The 22,641-nt window shown below is 43.2% G+C and overlaps 1 protein-coding gene across 2 annotated transcripts in view; it reads left to right on the top strand.

Moving 5' to 3' along the window:
- Window positions 1–22,047, top strand: part of PGM1 (phosphoglucomutase 1) — a 58,089-nt gene extending 36,042 nt beyond the window's left edge. For both annotated transcript variants that reach the window (XM_082670620.1, XM_082670621.1), the window contains exons 7-11: window positions 2,025–2,140; window positions 12,882–13,017; window positions 16,255–16,438; window positions 18,881–19,015; window positions 21,376–22,047. In XM_082670620.1, coding sequence (XP_082526746.1) covers window positions 2,025–2,140; window positions 12,882–13,017; window positions 16,255–16,438; window positions 18,881–19,015; window positions 21,376–21,465 — 661 coding nt within the window. In that variant the 3' untranslated portion in view covers window positions 21,466–22,047. The remainder of the gene's footprint in view (window positions 1–2,024; window positions 2,141–12,881; window positions 13,018–16,254; window positions 16,439–18,880; window positions 19,016–21,375) is intronic.
- Window positions 22,048–22,641: the final 594 nt, after the last annotated feature.

Here is a 22,641-nt window from a genome sequence, read left to right as displayed (position 1 = left end):
GTAGTCAAGACATCATTCTAGAGACTCACTTTCCCTTAGCAGTGTACACAGAGTTTGGATGAAAGAGCAGTTGGATGTAAGATCAGTGTTTCAGCAGAACTTTCAAAAAACATCCCTCATCCAGCCCCCATCAGATGCCCATACACACACAAGCATAGTAAATGTTCATTTGTCCAAAATCTGAGTAAACGTAAAGCTAGAATAGTTAAAAAAAAGTGCATTCAGTTTTTGAGAAAGGCGGTACCAGTGACAGTAAACAGTTGATATCTCTGACTTGCTTATTTATTGATTGATTGTATTTCATCTCACTTGCAAAGGCTTTAGGGTAGCTTACGGGATCACATCTAAAACATCTGAAAAATATAAGTTATAAATGAGGACCAACCAGGGAGAGTATTAACTAGACCATGTTAGGTGTCCAATAAATGTTTCCTGAATGAATAGATAAAGAACAAGTGAATGAATAAAAGGTCGAGGCCAGGGAGGAAAGCAGAATGTATGTATCTAGGCGCTTACAATCATAATTAATATTAATTGAACATTACCTTATGCTAGACACTAGATATGTTTTAAGTCATTTAATTCTCAGACTGACCCCATGAAGTAAATGCTATATTTAACTCCTCTTTACAGGTGGGAAAACGAAAGAACAAAGAAATTAACTAATTTGCCCAAGGTCACCCAGCTAGTCAATGATGGAGCAGAATTTGAACCCAGAACCTTTGCTCCCAACCACTGAGCTATACAGTAGTTTTCTATTTCATGTGTGTGTGTGTGTGTGTGTGTGTGTTATAGAACTAGTGCTGACTTCAGCTAACAAAGTAGTGGCTAATATTCATATAGTAGTTTGTAGTTGACACAGCGCCTTTTTACATTCACCATCTCAATTGATCCTCATAGCAGTCCTTATTTTAAAGAGGAGGAAACCAAAAGAGTAGTTAGCAGTCTTGCCCGGGACCCCACAGCTACATCAGAGCTAGAATTAGAACCTGGTACTTCTGCCTTCACATCCTCCATCCGAAGTCGTGAGCTGGTGTGTGGCCACGCTCTTGTACATTAGACTGGTCAGGTCCTGAAATACCTTCTGTGTAATCCAAAACAGTTTAATTCCAAGTTCTGAAAAAATTGATAATCCACATATAGAATCACAATGGAAAATACCTCATTACCCAGAAAAAAGTTCATTGTACTTTCACAGGTTTCAAAATCGTAGATCTAATTTTCCTCAAATATTAGAATTGAAATATGATATTGTGTTGCTAGTGATAAGACAAGCATTTTGGAAAGCAAATCTCACTAAAAGAGTAAATGAATTGTAGGTAACTTTTCCTGTTCAAGGGCAAGGGTTTAAAAAAACAGTCACTCAAAGGTTTCAAATAGGCTAAGGATAATATAGGGAGAGGTAAAAGAGATATTGGGGGGGACAGGGGACCATGCATCAGTGTGGGTGCAGCTGGTGCACACGGGAGACTGCACTGGGCACTGTCCTTGGGGGGCCTTCCAGGGAAATGAAAGGAGCACTGACTGGGCAGCTGGATAGCAGGCATTGGTCATCCTGGCCGTGTGACCTCGGGCTGATCACATAACATTCTGGGTCCTGTTTCCTTCTCAGTAAAATACTGACCTCCCAGACCCAATATTCTATGTCTCTATGACTATAGGTGCATCAAAACATCACTCTTTTATTCACTATGGAATGGTTATAAATATTGTCTGTATCCAAAACATGTGGGTTTAAATGGCCCTCCAAACAGCCTTGCCCATTTTGCCACTGTCGCTTCTTCTAAAATGTTAAACTCAGTGACCTGAATTAATTCTTTCTTCGTCCCCTTTTCCCCCCTCCGCTGACTCCACATATAATAGCAAGTTTTCTCATATGATTTTTCACCAATCTTAGAATTATGTGTACCTCTGAGGAATACTAAACGGGACCCTTGATACAATAATGGTTGCTGTTTTCCATCCCTCACATGGCTATGCTAGCAGTCCTGCTGTGATGTAACTTTGATTTCATGCCTTTGAAGGGTGGCTAATGCTACAAAGATCACTTTGTATGAAACCCCAACTGGCTGGAAGTTTTTTGGGAATCTGATGGATGCAAGCAGACTGTCCCTTTGTGGGGAGGAGAGCTTCGGGACCGGTAAGTGTGCAGTCCTGAGCCACCGATTTCTTTCCTGTAAATGCTATTTGCAGTGAAAGAAAGCTTAGACTGCTAAAGGCAGCACTGAAATAGCAACGGTAGCTGATGTGTCCTAAATCAAGATACAGCTTATTTATAACAACCCTGATGGAGTGTACACATTTGAAAAGCAATGAGCACGTTCTGCCAGGGAGGGCTAATTTTACTTTCAGAGGATCACATCTACTGAGGCAGGAAGTTTGATCCTTGAGTCTGTGGGGATTAAACAGTGATAAACACATTTTTCTTCCCTCGGTGGTCAAGGAAACCTTTATAAATGTTTTCATTTCTAAGAAGAAATATGGTGGAGTGAGTCAGTTTCTTGTTTTTATTTAAGAGAAGGTTTCACCACAGCAGTACATCTTCCTCTTTAATAGGCACACATTTTCCTTAGCAACAGGTTGTGATTTATTAAGGTTAAGTGGAGGGAGACCATTAGGGTGGAACTAAGTTGCTAGGTGATCAAGAAGTTGACGACAAGGATCTATATGTAAATTGTGGTATGATGAAAGAGTAGAACATGGTACGCTTTGGGAGATGTCCCAAGACCCCTAGATCCCACTTTCTATGCTCTCTCTCCTCTTCTATGTCTGTCCAATAACGACCTGAATTCCCACCTCCATGACTTTCCTGTAACCCATCCTACATCAGTCTCTTTCTTTTCTAAACATTCATTCAGGCGTGTGGCCCTTTCCCTCGTGTTGTCTCCAGCAGCCAGGTTACAAGGTACTTCAGTGGCCCTATTTCCTCTCCTCCTATTTCCTCTACCCAATATTTTGAAGTAAAAGGACCCGTCTTCTGGGTCCTTCAGTACTATTCTTCCATCCTTTAGCAAAGAAAAGGTCAAAATCTATCATTCTATCAGCCTTGCCATTAAGTTGCAAGTCATGCTAGTTAAACAGAATAGAATGCTGATTTCTTTTCCTACAAGTCCTAGGGCGTGGTGGGTAGAATGAGCTGGTAAATTTGAGACACCCATTGACAAAACTCTAAGCAGTTTAATATCCTTGAGGGAGTGGCAATACTTCTTGGTAATGAATTGGCTTGATGGAATCGGAGAGTATTAAGAAAGATGGATGAGTCTGGGGGGTTGAACAATGTCTACAAAAAAGGCTACATGGTTTCCCAAGGTTCTAGGTCTTTGGTAAGAGGTAACAAGTCTACTGCTTAGTCCTTTCCTACCTCATAAAGTATGGATGGTGCCATGTTACTCCATGGGATACTAGATGAATACCCAATGGACCTATGAGGTGGTCTTCTCCCATGAAATCTCCTCAGTGTTATCCAGTGCAGACTTGGTGTCAATAATTCTTCCCTATGGATGAAGCTGTCTTTGAAGGCAGGCACCGTGTCTAAACCTTTGGTTTCCTGACCCCATGTACCTATTTCAGTACTGAGCCTAGCGAAAAGAGAAAAGTCTAGAACAGGTCTTTCCAGGGTGTTTGGATGTGTGGAAAGATACTAGTTCCATGAAAGAGTTCTGAGTTCAATACAGATTGGGAAACATGGAATATACCTTTCTGTCTTGGATATTCATGATGATGTTATCATTTGAAGATTCCAAAACATTCTGCTATAAGGAATCCTGTTTGTACAGTTTTACCTAAGCATAGTTAACTGCGATATCTCTTTTTTGTGGTATATCTAGTAACGTATTGCCCCACAGACCCATGTGGGTAGCACTGGTCAAGGTGGGTCAGAGTCTTAGCTGCTCCTCCGTCGCATGATAGGCCTTCAAGATGCCAGAGGGCAGTTCTCTTCTCTGGCCACCCATCCCTAGTCCTCCAGTCATCCCCCACTTCACGTTGGTTATATACCCAGCATGAGTTTCTTGATGCTTCCCTGTTCACCAATGCCCTTTGAAGAAGATCGTGTCTAGAACTGAGCCCAAATCCTCCACGATTGACCTGACAAGTAAAGAGTAGATGGGATGACTATTTCTAGAAAACTGGACCCTGTAGTTTTCTTGATGTAACTTTCATTTATGTTAGCTTTTAGGACATTTCGTAATACTGTTTAGCCCATGTAATGTTGTAGATAATTAAACCCCCTTAAGCTTTTACTTAGGAACATTGGCCAAGAAAAGTCCCCATGTTACGTTTGTGGAACTGATTTCTTTGAATCCAAGTATTAGATTTTAAATTATTTCTTGTTAAAGCTTGTTCTTATTTGTTTACTTATTAACCCACTCATCAAATACTAAGTACCAACCATGGTTTTATCTGCCCTTTGATATCTTTTATATCAAAAGAGAGAATTCATCATAAGAACAATCCACAAACTCATTCTCTCTCTCTGAAAAAAAGACAATTGTTCTGCAATATTTCTGAGATAAGCATTTAAAAAACCAGGCTGCATAGCCATGGGTCTCCACTGCTAAGTGAGTGCAGCTGAACTTATTTAACTGAACTTCTGATCTCCTTATTTATAGAGGAGTTAATTTCCACCTACTATGCCCCTTGTTGGCTGATGCTTCCAGCGGTTCCTTTACAGAGCTTCTCTGTAAAGGAGAAGTGATTCTACAAGCTTTGAAATATTTAAATTCTGTAGCTTAATTGAGTACAGGGTCATTTATGTGTGTATTTTTCTAGGCAAGAGCAGAGGCAATTTCTCAGGAAAGCCTTCCTAACCTCCCAGAGTGGGTCCAATCCCCTTATTATTGGACTTCATGGCACCGCATACTTCTTCCTTGCACGTATTACAGCTGTAACTTCACAATTATTTATGATTACTTGAATAACGTCTGTTGGTTCCACTAGATTGTAAGCTCGATGAGGACAGGAGTCACATCTGTCTTGTTCTCCGTCATATCCCCAGAGCCTCCTATAAATCCCAGAATGGACCAGGTGCTCAGCAAACACTTGTTGAATGAATGGGAGAACACGCTCTTTACTTGGCATCATCCATTCAGACCAACAGAATCCTGCTGTTGGAAAGGAAAGAACTTTAAACGTTATCCGACATAATTTTCTGTGTGTTGCTGGAGTCATAAATAACCAGTCAGTGCTCTTCTGCTTAAACACCCACCTCCGTGGAGAATGCCCACCTCCGTGGAGAATGCCCACCTCACCTCTGGCTGCAGTCTGGGACTCTTGTGGGGACTCAGCATCGTTCCCTCTCCATAGTCCAGAGCTGAGGACCCAAGGTCTTTGTGAGACGAGATGACCTTTCATGAAAGAAAAGGAGAAGTTTACTGGCAAAGAGGTGCATAGGAGTCAGACTTCAGAACTGGCTCACCAAATAAAACAAACCACTAGCATTTAAAAGCACAAGCCATAATATGACTCTTACCAGGTATACGTTAGTCTGTTCCTGGTGGAGAAACAGCGACTGTCTAACATGACTACTGTAGCCACCAAGGCTATGATGCTTCCTCAGACGTCAGCATTACAAATGCCAGGGATAAAGGTGTTTTTTTTTTTTTTTTGGCGGTACGCGGGCCTCTCACTGCTGCGGCCTCTCCCGTTGCAGAGCACAGACTCCTGACGCGCAGGCTCAGAGGCCATGGCTCACGGGCCCAGCCGCTCCGTGGCATGTGGGATCTTCCCGGACCAGGGCACGAACCTGTGTCCCCTGCATCGGCAGGCAGACCGCCAACCACTGCGCCACCAGGGAAGCCCGATAAAGGTGTTTTTGTTAGGGCACCAGAACTAGACAGGGTGAACCTGCTGTTTTTGGTTGATCTCATGGAGCAGTTATTTGCCCCCCTAACTGTGGATGCTGACGCACGTGTTCATGCACAAGGGTGGAGGGAAACCTTGAATTCTTGGGAAGCTGGGAAGGAAATAGAAAGTGAAGTCACTGATTAGAATAGAATGTCACTGCTTTTTAAACTCTTCCTTGGGAAAAGTGGGGGGTCCTGGGAAAGAGGGATAGGAAACCAGGTTGAGGATTAACTTGGTATCATGTGGAAATATGCCAGTAAATTCTGATCTGGTTGGGTCCAAAGGTTAGCAGTATTTTTCCCCCATCCCATCTTGAAAAGGTCCTAGTGATGATATATTATATAGGAGTGATATCTTGAAGAAGTACAGCATTCACGCTTTGCAGCTTTCTTTTAATTTTAATTTCTTATGAAAAGTCCTTCACATTTATACTTCTTTTCATCAACTCATTCCTCAAATGTTTATTGAGCTTTGACTGTAACCCAGATACTGAATTAGGTTCTGGGAACACAGTGTTAAGCATAACCTCCCTGTGGAGGACTCCGTGGAGGCCACATTTGGGGAAGGAAATCGGACCCCGGCTAGGCTCTTACAAGTGTAATAGAAAGTGATAGAAACTGAAGTACAGGATGCTCTGGGAACTGTATAGTCAGGGCGCCTAACCTGGTTCTGTGGTGTAGGGGATTAGACGTCCTATCTACTTCTCTGCCTGCCCTGATTTGCATACCTACTGAGTACATTTTCCTGTAGGTAAAGCCCCCGCAGGAAGGTTAGAGCATCCCATCTCTGGAAATTTCCCAGGCAGAACACCCCAGTAGAACTAGGCTGATACCCTAATTATAACTAACTCAGTTAAACTGTTACCTGCATGTCTGTCTCCCTCATCTGTACATCTGTGCTCGTCTGTGAGGGCAGGGAACGTATCTTATTCATCTTAGTATTTTCTCATATACTTGGAACATGGTAGGCACTGATTCAAATTTGTTGAGTATCAAATGGAGTTTGGGTTAAGACACGTTTCCTGCCTGTCAGGCGCTTACCAATTTCCTCCACAGGAAACAAAGTTCCAGGGACAGTCATGAAGCAGTGCAGGATGAATTGATAAATGGAAAGTTTGGGGGTTGCTGAGGAGGAGCCCCCTTGAAGGCCGGCGTGGTCTGGAAAAGGCTTCCTGAGGAGCTTATCTGCCCTTTCACAGGGAAGTCATTTGTGCAGTGGAAGCCAAAGAGGATAGCACTGTGGACAGAGCAGGCCTGCTGGACCTCCCAGCCAGTCAGCTGAGGTCTGGGCATTCTCTGGGCAAGCCTGTATTGAGAGCTGACTGCACACCAGGCATGAGCTGGGGATACAATTCTTGGCGTAGGTTGGGGTAAGAGCAGACAGGGTGTGATAGAATAGGGGTAAGGACAGAGGGTAACAAGTAAGGCATCCTAGATAAGGAGGAAGTTGAAAGTAGTTGCAGGAGATGTTGGCCAGGCTAATAGGTATATGTGGGGTGGACATTTCCAGGCATGTTTAGGAGATTGAAGGAGAGATAGAGGTGGTCAGAGAAAGAGAGAGAGGCAGAGAGACAGAGGCGGACAGATGGATGCTAGGGTTTTCAGAGAACTCTGTGGAGCTCTTTTTCTGCTGCCGTGGTCCATCCACAGGCCTTGGCCTGGCAGAGGCAGGAGCCCGGGCACTCCTGAGATGCTCGTACTGGTAAATGAAACCTAATCCCCAAACTATTGGCTCTTGGCTCCCTGAACAAAGGTTGACATTTTTCTTGGCTGAGACCAGCGTGTGCCCTGACTGAGCAGTTTATACATGTCACAAGGTGCTGATTAAGTCAAAGTCAAGTGACAGGTGTTTGGAGATGCTGAAAGGGCAGAGTCCCCATAGGCTTAGTTGGTCCCTGACCTGGACTAAGTATGAAAAGACCTGAGGCAAAACTCCTGTCAGCTGGGATCAGTGGTGCTTGCTGATAGTTTTCCCTTTCTTACACTTCAGTGGGATTGGCTTTTTTTTTTTTAATTAAAAAAATGATACCAGTAATTCACATTCATAACTGGAAAAAATTAGATAAGGAAGAAGAGAAAAGCACTGTAATCACACTGCCCAGAAAAAAAGAACATATTGGGTTATATTCCATTTTCTTTCCCATTATGTAGAGTTAAGGGACGTTATTTTTTTATTTTATTTTATTTTTATTTTTTTATCAAGCACCATACCTTCTGAAATTTCTATTCTACCTAATTCAGATTTCTCTGATTCTATATTCTTTTTTTTTTTTACATTTTATTGGAGTATAATTGCTTTACAATGGTGTGCCAGTTTCTGCTTCACAACAGAGTGAATCAGTTATACATATACATATGTTCCCATATCTCTTCCCTCTTGCGTCTCCCTCCCCCCCCACCCCACCCCCATCCCACCCCTCTAGGTGGTCACAAAGCACCGAGCTGATCTCCCTGTGCTATGCGGCTGCTTCCCACTAGCTATCCATTCCACACTTGGTAGTGTATATATGTCCATGCCACCCTCCTGCCCTGTCACAGCTTACCCTTCCCCCTCCCCATATCCCCAAGTCCATTCCCCAGCAGGTCCGCGTCTCCATTCCGGTCCTACCCCCAGGTTCTTCATGACATTTTTTTCTTTTTTTTCTTAAATTCCATATATATGTGTTAGTATATGGTATTTGTCTTTCTCTTTCTGACTTACTTCACTCTGTATGACAGACTCTAGGTCCATCCACCTCATTACAAATAGCTCAATTTCGTTTCCTTTTATGGCTGAGTAATATTCCATTGTATATATGTGCCACATCTTCTTTATCCATTCATCTAATGATGGACACTTAGGTTGTTTCCATCTCTGGGCTATTGTAAATAGAGCTGCAATGAACATTTTGGTACATGACTCTTTTTGGATTATGGTTTTCTCAGGGTATATGCCCAGTAGTGGGATTGCTGGGTCATATGGTAGTTCTATTTGTAGTTTTTTTAAGAAACCTCCATACTGTTCTCCATAGTGGCTATACCAATTCACATTCCCACCAGCAGTGCAAGAGTGTTCCCTTTTCGCCACACCCTCTCCAGCATTTACTGTTTCTAGATTTTTTGATGATGGCCATTCTGACTGTTGTGAGATGATATCTCATTGTAGTTTTGATTTGCATTTCTCTAATGATTAATGATGTTGAGCATTCTTTCATGTGTTTGTTGGCAGTCTGTATATCTTCTTTGGAGAAATGTCTATTTAGGTCTTCTGCCCATTTTTGGATTGGGTTGTTTGTTTTTTTGTTATTGAGCTGCAAGGGACGTTATTTTTGAAAGCTTAATGAGGTAGTAGAAAATGTTAATTTTCCCTAAAAGTTTTTTTATTTTCCCTTATTAATAATGGTATCTTGCATTTATATTGTACTTAACAATTTATAAACTATTTCCACTCTCTATCGCAGTAAAGTCTTAAAATTGTGTGAGAAAGGGGGCATCATCCCCATTTTACAGTTGAAGAAACTGAGGCTTGGAAAAGTTAAGTAACTTGTCCAAATTCAAGCAGCTTATAAGTAAGTTTCAGATTCAGGTTTTCTGACTCTTAAGCATAAAACGTTTTCCATTGAACAACTGCCACAACTGCAAAAACAACAGTAGCTTGAGAAACACATACACACACCATTGCCTTTTTTCACGACTAACTTGTCATCATTCATTAGAACCCTAAAGAAAATGAAACTTACCCAGACTTCCTGAGTATTAGTCAGAGTTACCTAGAGTTTTGATACATCCAAGGTGATTAGTGAAATTAATGAGAATTTTCAAAGAGACTGGGGATTGTGTAAATGGAATAGAATATTTATTTATATTATCCAAGGCAGATGACTTCTTTATAATATTAGGTGTGTGATTTAGTTATCTCCAAGTAACTTGGTCAGAGTTGGGTGAGATTTTTAGATTTTATTGTCATTTCTACATAAAGGAAAAAGCCAGTTCATTACTTAGAATAGGAAAAGCACAAACGAACACTGCCCCCTATGCTTTCAGTCTAGCCACCTCCCTTCCGCCTCTCTGCACCCCACCCCCAAGAAAAAAGAAAAGAAAAAGGAAGGAAGGGCAGGAAAAAAAAACCAAACCTAGGGGTTCACAGATGAATAATTCCAAGCTGTACACTTCTGTCATGAATTCTCAGTATACTGGGGGAGCTGCTAGGATCTTACTGCTCAGGGTAAACTATTGCCAAAACGTATCATTTGCAAAAGCTGTAGGAGCCAGAGAGCTAACTTTCTGTTCCTTGAAATAGCACTAAAGGCAAATAAAAGTCCATAGCTAATAAAATTAGGTTAACATTTCTTCAATTTGTTATATAAAGTGCTAAAAGTATTGCCTGATATTTCTAGTTTGTCAGCATCCAGGTTTTGAGAACTGCTGTTTCTAAAAGTAGTGTCTTACTGAAGAGGGACTCTTTTGGGGGAAAAAGTTGTATATTTTTATGAACCAAAAAGAGAAAGAGAAGATGTTGGAGTAGAATATTAATTGATTAATTCATTTATGAACTCCTTCACAATTAGTTATTTAATATATTCCATGTGCTATGCTAGCCACCAGACTAAGTTACAAAGATATAAGAGATGCCTCCAAGACATACATGGACAGTGGGGTAAAAGGCTCATAAATAGATGGCCGAGGCTCAAGGAGTATGGCGCCGCACCACATGTTTTGAGCAGTTGCTGTACGAGAAGAACAAGTAGCTCATCACTGTCCAGGGAAGCTGGGAGCTAGTCTCAGATAGGAGAGGATATTTGAACTGGGTCAAAAAGGATGAAGAGAGGAAGGAAACAAACTTACCTCATGCCTCATCGCCAGCATTGTGCTAGATACTCTCACAGTTGTAAGGAGAATAAGACCCAGTGGGAAGTCAAGAAGGACAGAGAGGTACATAAAAAAGTTCAAGGCATGATAACATGCAAAACATTATTGGAGGGATTGTATCGAGTCCTATTCAGAAATCAGAAAGTAAAGCTCAATATCGTCCGCTCTTTTTAGAATAAGGAAGTTAAAGGCAAAAAAATGAGAGTTCTGTTCCCCATCAGGCTCTTGGGAAAGGATCTCCATGCATATAAGCACATCCAAAGGAGCCAATTTGTTATTTTTGATAAAGAGTTTAGCAAGGACCTTAGCAGGAGACAGATGTGCCAGAGTTTATTTAACCAAACCCCTTTTGGTTAAAGAAAGATACCCTAGGATTGGAGGAGGATCCAGGAGGATCCACAAGTAGGTCCATTTTTAAGCCTTTCATACTTTTTGCCAAATTGCTCTCTGGAAGGACTGTACCCCTCCCAGCAGCAGCATGTTGGAATCCCATTTCCCTTATGCCTCCCCTGATGCTAGGTGTTTGCATTTTTAAATCTATGGCCATTTGTCAAACAAGCAGCAGTTTCTTATTGTGATTTTAACTTTAATTTGTCTTCTTAAAAATACAGCTTTTTATTATGTAAATTGGGTACCTATATTTATTCTTCGATGAATTGCCTATTTATATCCTTGGCCTGTTTTTCTATCAAGATTTTACTTTTTTCTTATTAATATATAAGAACTTTTTCTATATTGAGTGTTTTAAATATCTACTGTATATTGCAAATGTGTATTTTTTTTTTTTAAGTTTACCAATGGTCTTTTAATTTTTTTTTTTTTTTTTTTTTTTTTTGTGGTACGCGGGTGTCTCACTGCTGTGGCCTCTCCCGTTGCGGAGCACAGGCTCCGGACGCGCAGGCCCAGCGGCCACGGCTCACGGGCGCAGCCGCTCCGTGGCACGCGGGATGCCCCCGGACCGGGGCATGAGCCCGCGTCCCCTGCATCGGCAGGCGGACCCCCAACCACTGCACCACCAGGGAAGCCCTAGCCTTTTAATTTTATCTATAGTAGTTTTGCTGATAGAAATGCTAATTTTTAAGTAGAAAAATACATAGATTTTTTTCTTTATGAATTCTGAATTTATATGTATTTGCCATCTCTAAGATTTAAAAAAAATATATATATCTTCTAATATTTAAAGGTTTTCAGTTTTTATATTTGAATGTATAATTCATCTGGAATTCTTTTTGTATGGTGTTTTATAGGGAAAAAAACGGATTTTTTCCCAACTGTTTAGCTAGTTAGACAAATACTACTTAAAAAGTAATCCAGGGGCTTCCCTGGTGGCGCAGTGGTTGAGAGTCCGCCTGCCGATGCAGGGGACACGGGTTCGTGACCCGGTCCGGGAAGATCCCACGTGCCGCGGAGCAGCTGGGCCCGTGAGCCATGGCCGCTGAGCCTGCGCGTCCGGAGCCTGTGTTCCACAACGGGAGAGGCCACAACAGTGAGAGGCCCACGTACTGAAAAAAAAAAAAAAAAAAAAAAAAGTAATCCATTCTTTCCTACAGCCTTAAAGTGACACCTTTATCATTTATTCAAGTCTCATATGTGTTTGGGTCTATTTCTGGGTGCTCTCTTTTGTTCCGTTAAGCTACCAGACTATTTTAGTTATTAAAAATTCACAGTGATCATGTTCTTTTGTTTTTTCCACTCACATTCATACTTCATAATTGATACATCAAGTTCCACCAAATTATTCTGCTGACATTTTTTTTTTTTTTTTTGCGGTACGCGGGCCTCTCACCGCTGTGGCCTCTCCCGTTGCGGAGCACAGGCTCCGGACGCGCAGGCTCAGCGGCCATGGCTCACGGGCCCAGCCGCTCCGCGGCATGTGGGATCCTCCCGGACCGGGGCACGAACCCGCGTCCCCTGCATCGGCAGGCGGACGCTCAACCACTGCGCCACCAGGGAAGCCCCTGCTGACATTTTTATTGGCATTTGCCTTAAATTTCTAAAATTACTTTGGGAAGCATCACCTTCTTTTCAATAGTATGTGGCTTTATTCAATACGTGGTTTCTTCCATGTATTCAAGTTCCTCAGTAAAGTTTTATGACTTTTTTGGTTGGGTCATATACTGTTGAGGAGTTTATTCCCAAATATTTTGGAGAAATCACGTTTCTCACAGCCGCATGCTGTCCCCCGACCAGGTTCTGACCACATCCGTGAGAAAGACGGACTCTGGGCTGTCCTTGCTTGGCTCTCCATCCTAGCCACCCGCAAACAGAGTGTGGAGGACATCCTCAAAGATCACTGGCAAAAGTATGGCCGGAATTTCTTCACCAGGTAAGCCACAGCCTGGCTGGGTACAGAGGTAGCATGGGGAAGTGGATAGAGAGAATTCTCATGTGTACAAATTTTTTACTCCCTGTCTTAAGTGATAATAAAACCTCAGTTCCTTCAGCCTCTATCAATTGAGGATTTTTAATATAATTCAGTCAGGGTCGAGATGAAGTCAACTTTTATGTTAGTCGTAAAGAACGAGGCTTAAAACTTTTAGTTAACATATTCAAAAGAATGAATGTTTTGTCAGCCTTTTAAATGTACCTATCAGGTGGACATGATAATAACATTGGATTTGGATTCAGAAGAACGGATTAGAATTTTATTTCTGCCCCCTAGTAGATTGGGAAGTCATTTAACCTCTTTCTGTACTCAGTTTTCTCATTTGTAGAAATGGAAATAACAGTCTAGCTATTGAGTGGATTAAATGAAATATGAGTCTGAAAGTGTTCTATAAACTCTGGGACACTGAAAGTATGGAAACTTTTTCTGAAATTATGGAAACAATTATACTTAGTCTAAATCAACTTTTCTGACTCATTAAAATAGGTCCCCAAAGGCTGTGTAGTTATCAATACTTCATTCATTGATTCAATATATATTGACTGTGTACCTACTTTCTGCCAAGCACTGGGGATTCATCAGTGGACAAAATACTTAGACTAGTTAGTAAGTCTTCTTTACCATACATACTTCTATGTTTTTTGGTTTTTGGTTTTTGTTTTTTTGCGGTACGCTGGCCTCTCACTGTTGTGGCTTCTCCCGTTGTGGAGCACAGGCTCCGGACGCACAGGCCCTGTGGCCATGGCTCACAGGCCCAGCCGCTCCGCGGCATGTGGGATCTTCCCGGACCGGGGCACGAACCCGTGTCCCCTGCATCGGCAGGCGGACTCTCAACCACTGCGCCACCAGGGAAGCCCTGTACTTCTATTTTTAAGAAGCATTAACATTTTTTTCCAGTTGTACTTTTCACTAATTTCAATTTGCCTTTCCCACAGTAAGTGTAAAAATCTAATAATTTTTTTCCTGAACCTCACTATTCTAATTATGGAAAATAAATATGAGGAAAAGCATATTAAATAAATTATTTATGTAAGAAATACAAAGGTATTATTTCTCTGAGCCTCAGTTGCCTTCTCTATAAAATAGGTGAGTTAGACTAGAGAATTTTTAAAATATGTCACAGATTTAATGGTCCATGATCTTTGGATAGTCAGGAAAAGAATTCAGCCTTCAGGAACTTGGCCTCCTTAATCAGAATCCTTTTTTTGACTTTGGACAAGTATATTGCTATCTTTCTCCCTCAGGTTATTTTTTGTGGAAGGTATAAGTAGTAACTGCCACGTGGTACCACACAGTAGCCCTGGTAACCAATGCAAGAATCTCTACTTTCTAAGAACCAGAAAAATCTGGTAATTTAGAACAGCAGTCATGAACTCTCTAGAGCCTAAAGGATCATGAAGGCAGGACCATATCTGTTTTTGTAATCCATGGTATCACCAGACACTAATTCATAGTGACATTGTGTAAATGTGCTTTGAATAGATAAATGAATGAGTTAACAAATGAAAAGTAACCAGAATGGAATAAGGTTAGGAGGGTTTGTTCAGAGAGGGTCACTCTTGAATCAATTAGGAGTCTCCATCTAAAAACTATCTTAACACATTTTTATTCATTTCAAATAACTGCTCACCAAGTATTACAAATAAAGTCCTCAGAAACTGAATTTATGGTTAGTTAAGACTCCATTATACCCTCCATTTATTTAACAAAAGTGCTTTTTGCATGCATTGTTTCACATCAGCTTCGAAAACAGTTATTGATAAGGCAACTGAGGTTCTAAGACATGAAGCAGCTTTCCCATAGTTGCACAGTTAGTAACCAATAAAGGCTGGGTTCATAGCTCATTCTGATTCCAAAGCCCAGATTCTTTCCATTATACCCTTCTGTGCCTAGGATTTATAGAACATTTCCCTCAAACACCCAAAGGTCACAGATGTAAAGCACAAACACCTGGTTGTAATTTTTTGCTGTTTATCATTTTAACTGGGGGAAAGAGCTGACTTCAGGATTAAGGGGACTGCTGTCCTTGATTCATGGAATCCTGGAGCCAGAATAGTTGGCCTTAATTCCCTGGTATTTCTCATGTCTCAGAGGTGTCTGCTTGCGCATATCATATTTGTTTCACTATTGCAAATAAATACAGACTCTGCTATCTTGAGCCTCTAAAAAAGAACGCTCTCAAGAGGGTGTGTGCCACTAGGACAAGAAAAGCCACCTGTAAGAGTCTTTAACCTCATAAGAAAGAAGCCAAGAACAATTCTTGGAGGAAAAGTAACAGTCATAGAATTTCATTTGTGATATACTTTTTTTTCTTGGCCCTTTTGCATCCACACCAGGCCTCCTCTGTCAGGGTGAATGCTGTGGACGGGAATCCACTCTCACTGAGAGGAGGGAGGCATTTCAGGTGTAAAGAGTTAGGCTTAAAAAAAAAAAAAAGAGTTAGGGCTTGGCTCCTTCATTTGGTCAATGAAGAATTGGCCTTGGGCTTCCCTGGTGGTGCAGTGGTTGGGAGTCCACCTGCCGATGCAGGGGACGCGGGTTCGTGCCCTGGTCCGGGAGGATCCTGCATGCCGCGGAGCGGCTGCGCCCGTGGGCCATGGCCGCTGGGGCTGCGCAACAGGAGGGGCCGCAGTGGTGAGAGGCCCGCGTACCGGAAAAAAAAAAAAAGAATTGGCCTTACTTGAGGAAGCTCCTGTGGAGACTGGAACTCTCCTTATCCAAAATCTCAGCAGCCTCAGGCAGGTCCCAGACTGGGAGCCTTCCCGGCATTTATCCCATAGAAGCTCCAGCAGTTTGGAAGAGCAGTGCCTGAGTCACGTGTGCATTTATGCAGATAACGTTGCTTTTGTTTCTACATCCTCAGGATGTGGTGATTAAATGTTAGATAATCTCTCTCAAAAGCCTTTGAAGCTTCTAAGAGCTTTATTCTGTAGAAGAGCCAAGATGGGAGTTTTCTGCTTATTCAGAAGCTCCTAACCCTTTCCTGAAACCCTCCAAACCCTTCTTTTCATCCCTCGTCTGCTCCATCCCCAGAGAATGACACGCTCATATTTTTGCCAGCTTCTTCTGAAGTTAGATGGTTTGGGGGAGGGCCAAACAAAGGCTGTAGAAAGTGGTGATATAAGTTGGTGTGATCTGAAGTCAGCCCGCAGGCCTCAACTTTGTGATTTCTTCCAGGTATGATTACGAGGAGGTGGAAGCCGAGGGCGCAAACAAAATGATGAAGGACTTGGAGGCCCTGATCTCTGATCGCTCCTTCGTGGGGAAACAGTTCCCAGTGGGAGATAAAGTTTACACTGTGGTGAAAATTGATAACTTTGAATACAATGATCCGGTGGATGGAAGTGTTTCAAGAAATCAGGTAGGAACGGACGTATGTGCGATGTGGGAGAGAAGCCTCGGAGCTTCATCTCTGAAATCTCAAGAGAAAAAAGAAAAAGGCTTCTTGGTCATTTGTCCTTTGCTGCCCTGTTTTCTCAAGTGGCTTTCTGCTGAGTCACACATGATTTGCACTGGTACTTGTAGGGAACATGGTTTTTGCCCTGATTCTACGTACACCCCTATGCCCTCATTCTGGGATTCTTAGTGTAGGCTCCAGAAAGACTTTTTACATTCTCCAGGATTCTATGCAAGAGGTCATGTTGTGAGTGTGTGCAGAAAAGAGCCCTAGCATCTTAAAAAGATGGAGAACTGCTGCCTTAGACCTCAACCTGCTTCTTCTCTCTCAAGAGCTTGTAGCAGATGCCGGCGTGGCATGAGAGTAGCCTCTTCATAGACATTTCTGTGATATGTTCTGATTTCTAAAAAAGAAGAAAAAAACAGAGAAGCCATTTACAGACTTAGAAACATTCACTGTTATTACCTGTAGCACGTGACTCGCAGCTGACCCTAACACAGCAGCGCGTGGGAGGACATCACAGTTGAGACCCTGGACCGTGTCTGGATATGTACAGAACTGTTAGCGTTTCCCTCACTGGGCACCAGGCGCCCAGGGTGCAGGCTGGGTCAGCCCTTCTCACTAACACCCGGGCTCAGGCTCCTCTCTCCTCTGGTTCTGTTGTTGTTGTCACAGAATGGACTCATAACTTAGAAACAAAGATAATAAAGAGGGAGGTAATATTATGCTATAGCTGTCCAGTTAGCTTTTTTTCTGATCCAGACCCAGATTTTTGGCTGGGTCCTTCTCAAGGCATCCAGCAAGCTTTGAAGGAATTGGGCTGCAGGACTTATTTAAAGTCTCTCTCTGGAGAGCAGGTAGTGGACGAGTGGATGGAGCATGGCCACAGTGACCCTCAGTGCCTGGAGTCTCCCTTTGTCAAAATTCTGGCCCCGTGGCTTTTCTTCCTTATGCTTTTTCACCATCTGTGAGAACTTTGGGTCTAGTATGGATGATCGTAAATGATGTCTGAGATAATTAGAAAAAGAGAGGCCTGGGATTGAGGAGAGGGTGGGTGTAGGAAAGCGGAGGGTGGGGTCCGGGGGGCGCAGAGCAGAGCAGAAGATTTTGTGGTGAGGCTTCAGAGAGAGAACAGACCCTTAGGCAAAGTAAACCCCGACTCTGCGCCGCATCCGGCATGTACCAGGAGAGAGGCGGGATGCTGAGGTATGCATGGGACGGGCCCTGTGCTCTGTGCTCAGAGGAGGAAGTCAGCAGCTCCACGTTTTATAATCAGAAAGTCTGAGCATTTAGATGGAAGACCGGGGAGGGGGGAAAATCTTCTGAAGTAGATATAGCATCTGCAGTCAAGTGAAAAAAATTTAAGAGACTTCAAGTTGAAAGTTGTGGGAGACGGAGGCCAACCCTGGTATGTGTCTAGAGAGCAGGAAATGGTAAACGGGTATTAACTGTATCCTCCCCATGTTGACTAAGTGGGAATGTACTCTGTGTATTTCATCCACTGTCTTCAGTGCTGAGTGGCATGATTAAACCCTGGGTTGGGTCTGGTGACAAATAGTAGATGAGAGGTAGTACCTTTCCTTTTGGTAGGCCATCAGCTTTAGGCAAAGTTCTTTTTATGGAAGAATTGACAGCCTCATCAAGACTGAAGGGTCTTCAGATAACTGTCTTGCTCAGCCTTCTTACCTCAAGAGTCCCCAGCCTTTTTTCCCTGAATCAAGATTATTGAGGACAAGAGATGCGGCCAGAGAGGGAAGGGGGAGGGCAGGAGACAGAGGGGCGGGGCTTGGCATTGCACCCACATGGGCCCTGCTCTGAGTCATCAGGCACTGGTGGAGACTGACCACTGGATCTGGCTCAATAGGTCGGAATAGCTGGCCTCTGCCATTTGGGGCACATGGCCCCCTGTTCTACTCTGAGGCTCTCCATCAGTGTTTTGCAAAGAGTTCTTCCTCTGTTTCACCTGAAACCTCCTCTGCTCTGGTTTCAGCCCATTCTGTCCGTGTTTCCCTCCTGATTTGGAAATCGGATTTCCGTACCTAGCAGCTTATTTATTTATTAACTTATTTATTAGGCTTCAAACTGGAATGGTTAGTCCATAAATCACAGGGAAGAGGGATGGAGAGGGCAGGGCTTGTGTCAGCCAGCCTCCCCAGGATCCTGTCTCCCGCCTGACCCTGGGGATGTTTCTCCCCCATGAGCCCAACCCCCATTGGCTGGATGCAGTGACAGGCTGACCGAGGGCAGACTCACGGGGCTCAACTGTGGCCGTTTCTCAAGGATCTAATCCTCCAACTGATCAAGTACGGATGAAATTAGATCTCCAAATAGACCCCTCATAATTTGTCAGCCTTCAATCTTTCTTCCAGCATGTGAGGAAAAAAGAAACTCTGTTACCTTTCCCAGGGCTTGCGGCTCATTTTTGCAGACGGTTCTCGCATCATCTTTCGACTGAGCGGCACCGGGAGTGCAGGCGCCACCGTTCGACTGTACGTCGACAGCTATGAGAAGGACATCGCCAAGATCTACCAGGACCCCCAGGTAATGCCCAGGCCCTGCGCCCCGGCTAGTTCTTTCTGTTGGAGGGAAGGGTAGTGGCTCCATTGCGCCTGTCATCACAACCCGTTTCTCAAATGATCAGACAGGTGGGCTCACTTTCCTCCACGTCTTCTTCAGTGCATCAGAAAGCAATAATAGCTAATAATTATCTGAGCATTTTCTATTCACCAAGCTCTGTTCTAAACCCATTACCCAAGTGGATATACTCATTTCATTCTCAAATCTGTTATTCTTATCTATTAATACCCCTTCTACAGATAAGGAAACGGAGGCTCAGAAAGGTTAAATAATAGTTAATAGGTTCACACGCCTGGTTAAGTGGCAGATTCAAGAGAACTAATCTTTCAGATCAGCCCCTGATCTGGTATTCTGGTCTGTCACTGATTATTTGCCACTTTGCTTGGTCTCATCACCTGCCCTGGCAGAACATACACTGGCTCTAGATTTGGTCAGGGCTAGGGGGTAGGCAGGGAGAGACTGTTTCGTGGCCCAGAAAGAAAGGTCTTTATGGGAGAGTCTTCGGACTTGCAACCTGTATTTTGGGGTCCCAGCCCCACCCAGAGTGTCTCCAGAGGTATGTTAGAGTGAGGAGGGGCCCTAGGAACCAGAGGTGGAACAGAGAACTTGGAGGACAACCACCCAAATGGGGAAGCAGGGACGCACAGGGGAGAGTTTCCCCACGGGTGTTCCTTGTTTTGGAAACTGCTCCCCAACCAGAGCTCCAGAGCCAAAACCAGTTTAGGAAGTGCTGGGGTACGTTAGCCCCGTCTTAGCAGCTCACAACACACACCTCGCCTTCAAGCTCGGAGCAGACTTGCAGTACATAGGCCAGTTCGCCATGTCTATTCTCCCACAAAGCCTTTTTCCTTCTGACACCTAATTAGAATCCTGTGAAACTCATTTGGAAACCCCTGGCATAGTGATTTTGATCTCTCTAACCCATTTTGGAGTTAGATCTTGTTTTAAATTCAGTTCCTTTATAACTGTGTGTCCCTGGGTAAGTCTTTTCAATGTTCTGAGCTTTGGTTTCTTTGTCTGTAAAATGGCAGAACGCTACTTACCTCACAGAGTTGTTACAGGGATTTAAGGAGATAATGAAGGCAAAATTCTGAACACTGCCTGACATATGGAACTAGCTTTTGAGGAAAAGTGGCTCTTACAACTGTTTTTATTACAAAAAGAGAGAAATGAAAGGGTGCTTCAAGTTTACAGTTTTTCCAGTGGCCAGGCATTAGCTCCAGTTATCGCCAGATTGCTGTGGTGTTGAGACATCTCTAAAACTAAAGTCAAAGGCGATGGTGTCCACATTGTAGATCCACAGAATAATAGCACAAGAGCAAAAGAGGAAGGAAGTTGTGTTTCTCTGTCTTAATACCTGACACATGGTAAATACAAAGAATGAGTGAGAGTTGTTTCGTCTGAACCATAGTCCTCAGGAAGTGGGAGGGCCCTGAAGGATGCAAGGTGCCCACATGCCCAGGTGTACCACCATTCTATCTGGGGACGTGCCTTTCCCCTGGGCCTCAGCCTCAGCACTTCATTGGGACTGTTGGAGCCCCAAGGGGGATGGCAAGTGGTATGTCAGTGCGTGCAGTGGTTCTCCAACTTTCTTCCAGGTGTAATGAGTTGGTAGAGATTTAGACGAGGGAAAGCAACAGTGGTCAATAGAAAATGTACTACTCTTGGCTCTGCCCTTGAATCACTTGGCTAAATCACTTCACTTCTTTGGGTATCAGTTTCCTCATCTATAAAATGGGCAGTTCAACTAGATACATAATTTTCTTTTTTTAATATTAAAATATTTATTTATTCAAGCAACAGCAGAATTCTTTTTTTCCCTTAAGTGAGAGGTAGATGGGAGGGTGGTGTATTTTGAAAAGAGTTCTTTGGGTAGAGTGTGGGAAACAAATAGGAGGATGCAGAAGCGGACGTGGAAGCACAGTTGTTCCAGGTAAGAGGGAGGACTTGGTTTAGCGAGAGCTGTGGCACTGGGATGGAGAGAACTGGGTGACAATGGGAGAGAGGTAGAAGATAAGTCACTTAGGCTGCTGGTGGGTTGGACAACAGGAATATGAGGGAGGAAGGTATCAAGAATGACTCCTAGTCATTCATTTGCTTTATGTAATAGATCATTGACTGAAATAGGGAATGCTGGCACTGGGTTTTTTTGTGAAGAAAGAACATGTCTTTGTTTTTAGACTTACAGAGTTTGAGGAGCCTTTGGGTTATCGGAGTAGCAGTCAGACATGGGTCTGGAGCTCGAGGCCTACTCAGGGCTGGAGCTATGGATCCGTGTCTAGAGAAAGGGATGGCAAAGGTTTTTCTCTTTGTGTCTCCCTCAGGTCATGTTGGCCCCCCTTATTTCTATTGCCCTGAAGTTGTCCCATCTCCAGGAAAGGACAGGACGCACTGCACCCACTGTTATCACCTAAGAAGACGGGCCAGATGCGGTACATCCCTCCACCCCAGGCCCTCCGAGTCATCTGATTGAAGAGCATGAACAGAAACAAAGTGTATTCACCCAGGCTTTTTAGGATTCGGTTTTTCCACTAACCAGTCATTGACAAATGGTACAATTCCAAGGCATTGCCCATTGATATGCCCGTAGGAGCCATGCGGGAAAGAGAATAAAAGGGACCCATGGGCTTATACTACCGTCAGTTCCTTTTTGTGTCCTCGTGCACCACTGGTGTGTGGGTGTTTGTCTCCTTAGCACCAGGTCCTGTTTACACTACAGTGGAAGATGGAGGTTGAGCATCAGCTCATGAGGCTAATTTCCATCCTTAGGATCCACCTGTGAAATGACAGTGCAAGTTCCTTTCTCCTTTGTGAGCCTTTCCCCCCATTTACCGTTTACATATAATCCAGCAAAATGCAGTTTCTGGTGCCTTCTCTCCAATCAGTTCTTTCCTCAGAGTGAGACGTGCTTGTCTACAGAGTTCTGCCTTGTTCTGCAGCGTAGTCCCATTCACACAAATATTTTGGGATATTAAAGCAAAATAAGCTACTATTTCTATCTGTCTTTTTTCTTTCCTACAAAACGCTCTTTTGATTTCAGAAAGAAACCAGATTTTTTTAGAGGGGGTGGGTGGTATTGTATTTTGTTTGGATGTCCTAGCTAGAAAAAAAAATGTTCTCTGTGCTTGGTTTAAAATTTGACTCAAGAACTATAATTTCAAATCTTAGCAGGGTCAGCTGGGCCCTGGCTCCTTCTGAGGTGGATAAATTAACCTCGACACGGTTAACTTGGAACAAGGAAAAGGAAGATAGTTTTCAGGAGATCTGAAATAGCAAAGCACCGTCTTGTGCCTTGTGGTGCTGAGATGCCACCCTGCCTGTTGAGGGGACAGAAACAGAACTCTCGGAATCTGAGAGCAGGATTTCTGGCATTTGGCTGGAAATCTTGAGCCCGTTGGCATCTTATTCATCTTAGACTATATTCAGCCCACGAGTGTAACTTAGTAGTTAAAAGCATAGTCCTGGGAGCCAACAGACCTGAGTTTGAATACCACTTGAGACCTTGAGTGATCTTGGAATGTCATTCTCCTTATCTTTAAAATGGGCTTGAAAAATAGTTCTAACTTTGTAGGGTCATTGAGAATATAAAG

Source organism: Grampus griseus, assembly GCF_964374135.1.
Source record: "Grampus griseus genome assembly, chromosome: 1".
NCBI lineage: Eukaryota > Metazoa > Chordata > Mammalia > Artiodactyla > Delphinidae > Grampus > Grampus griseus.
Note: the sequence above shows the minus strand (reverse complement) of the source record. Positions and strands in the feature narration are given on the sequence as shown.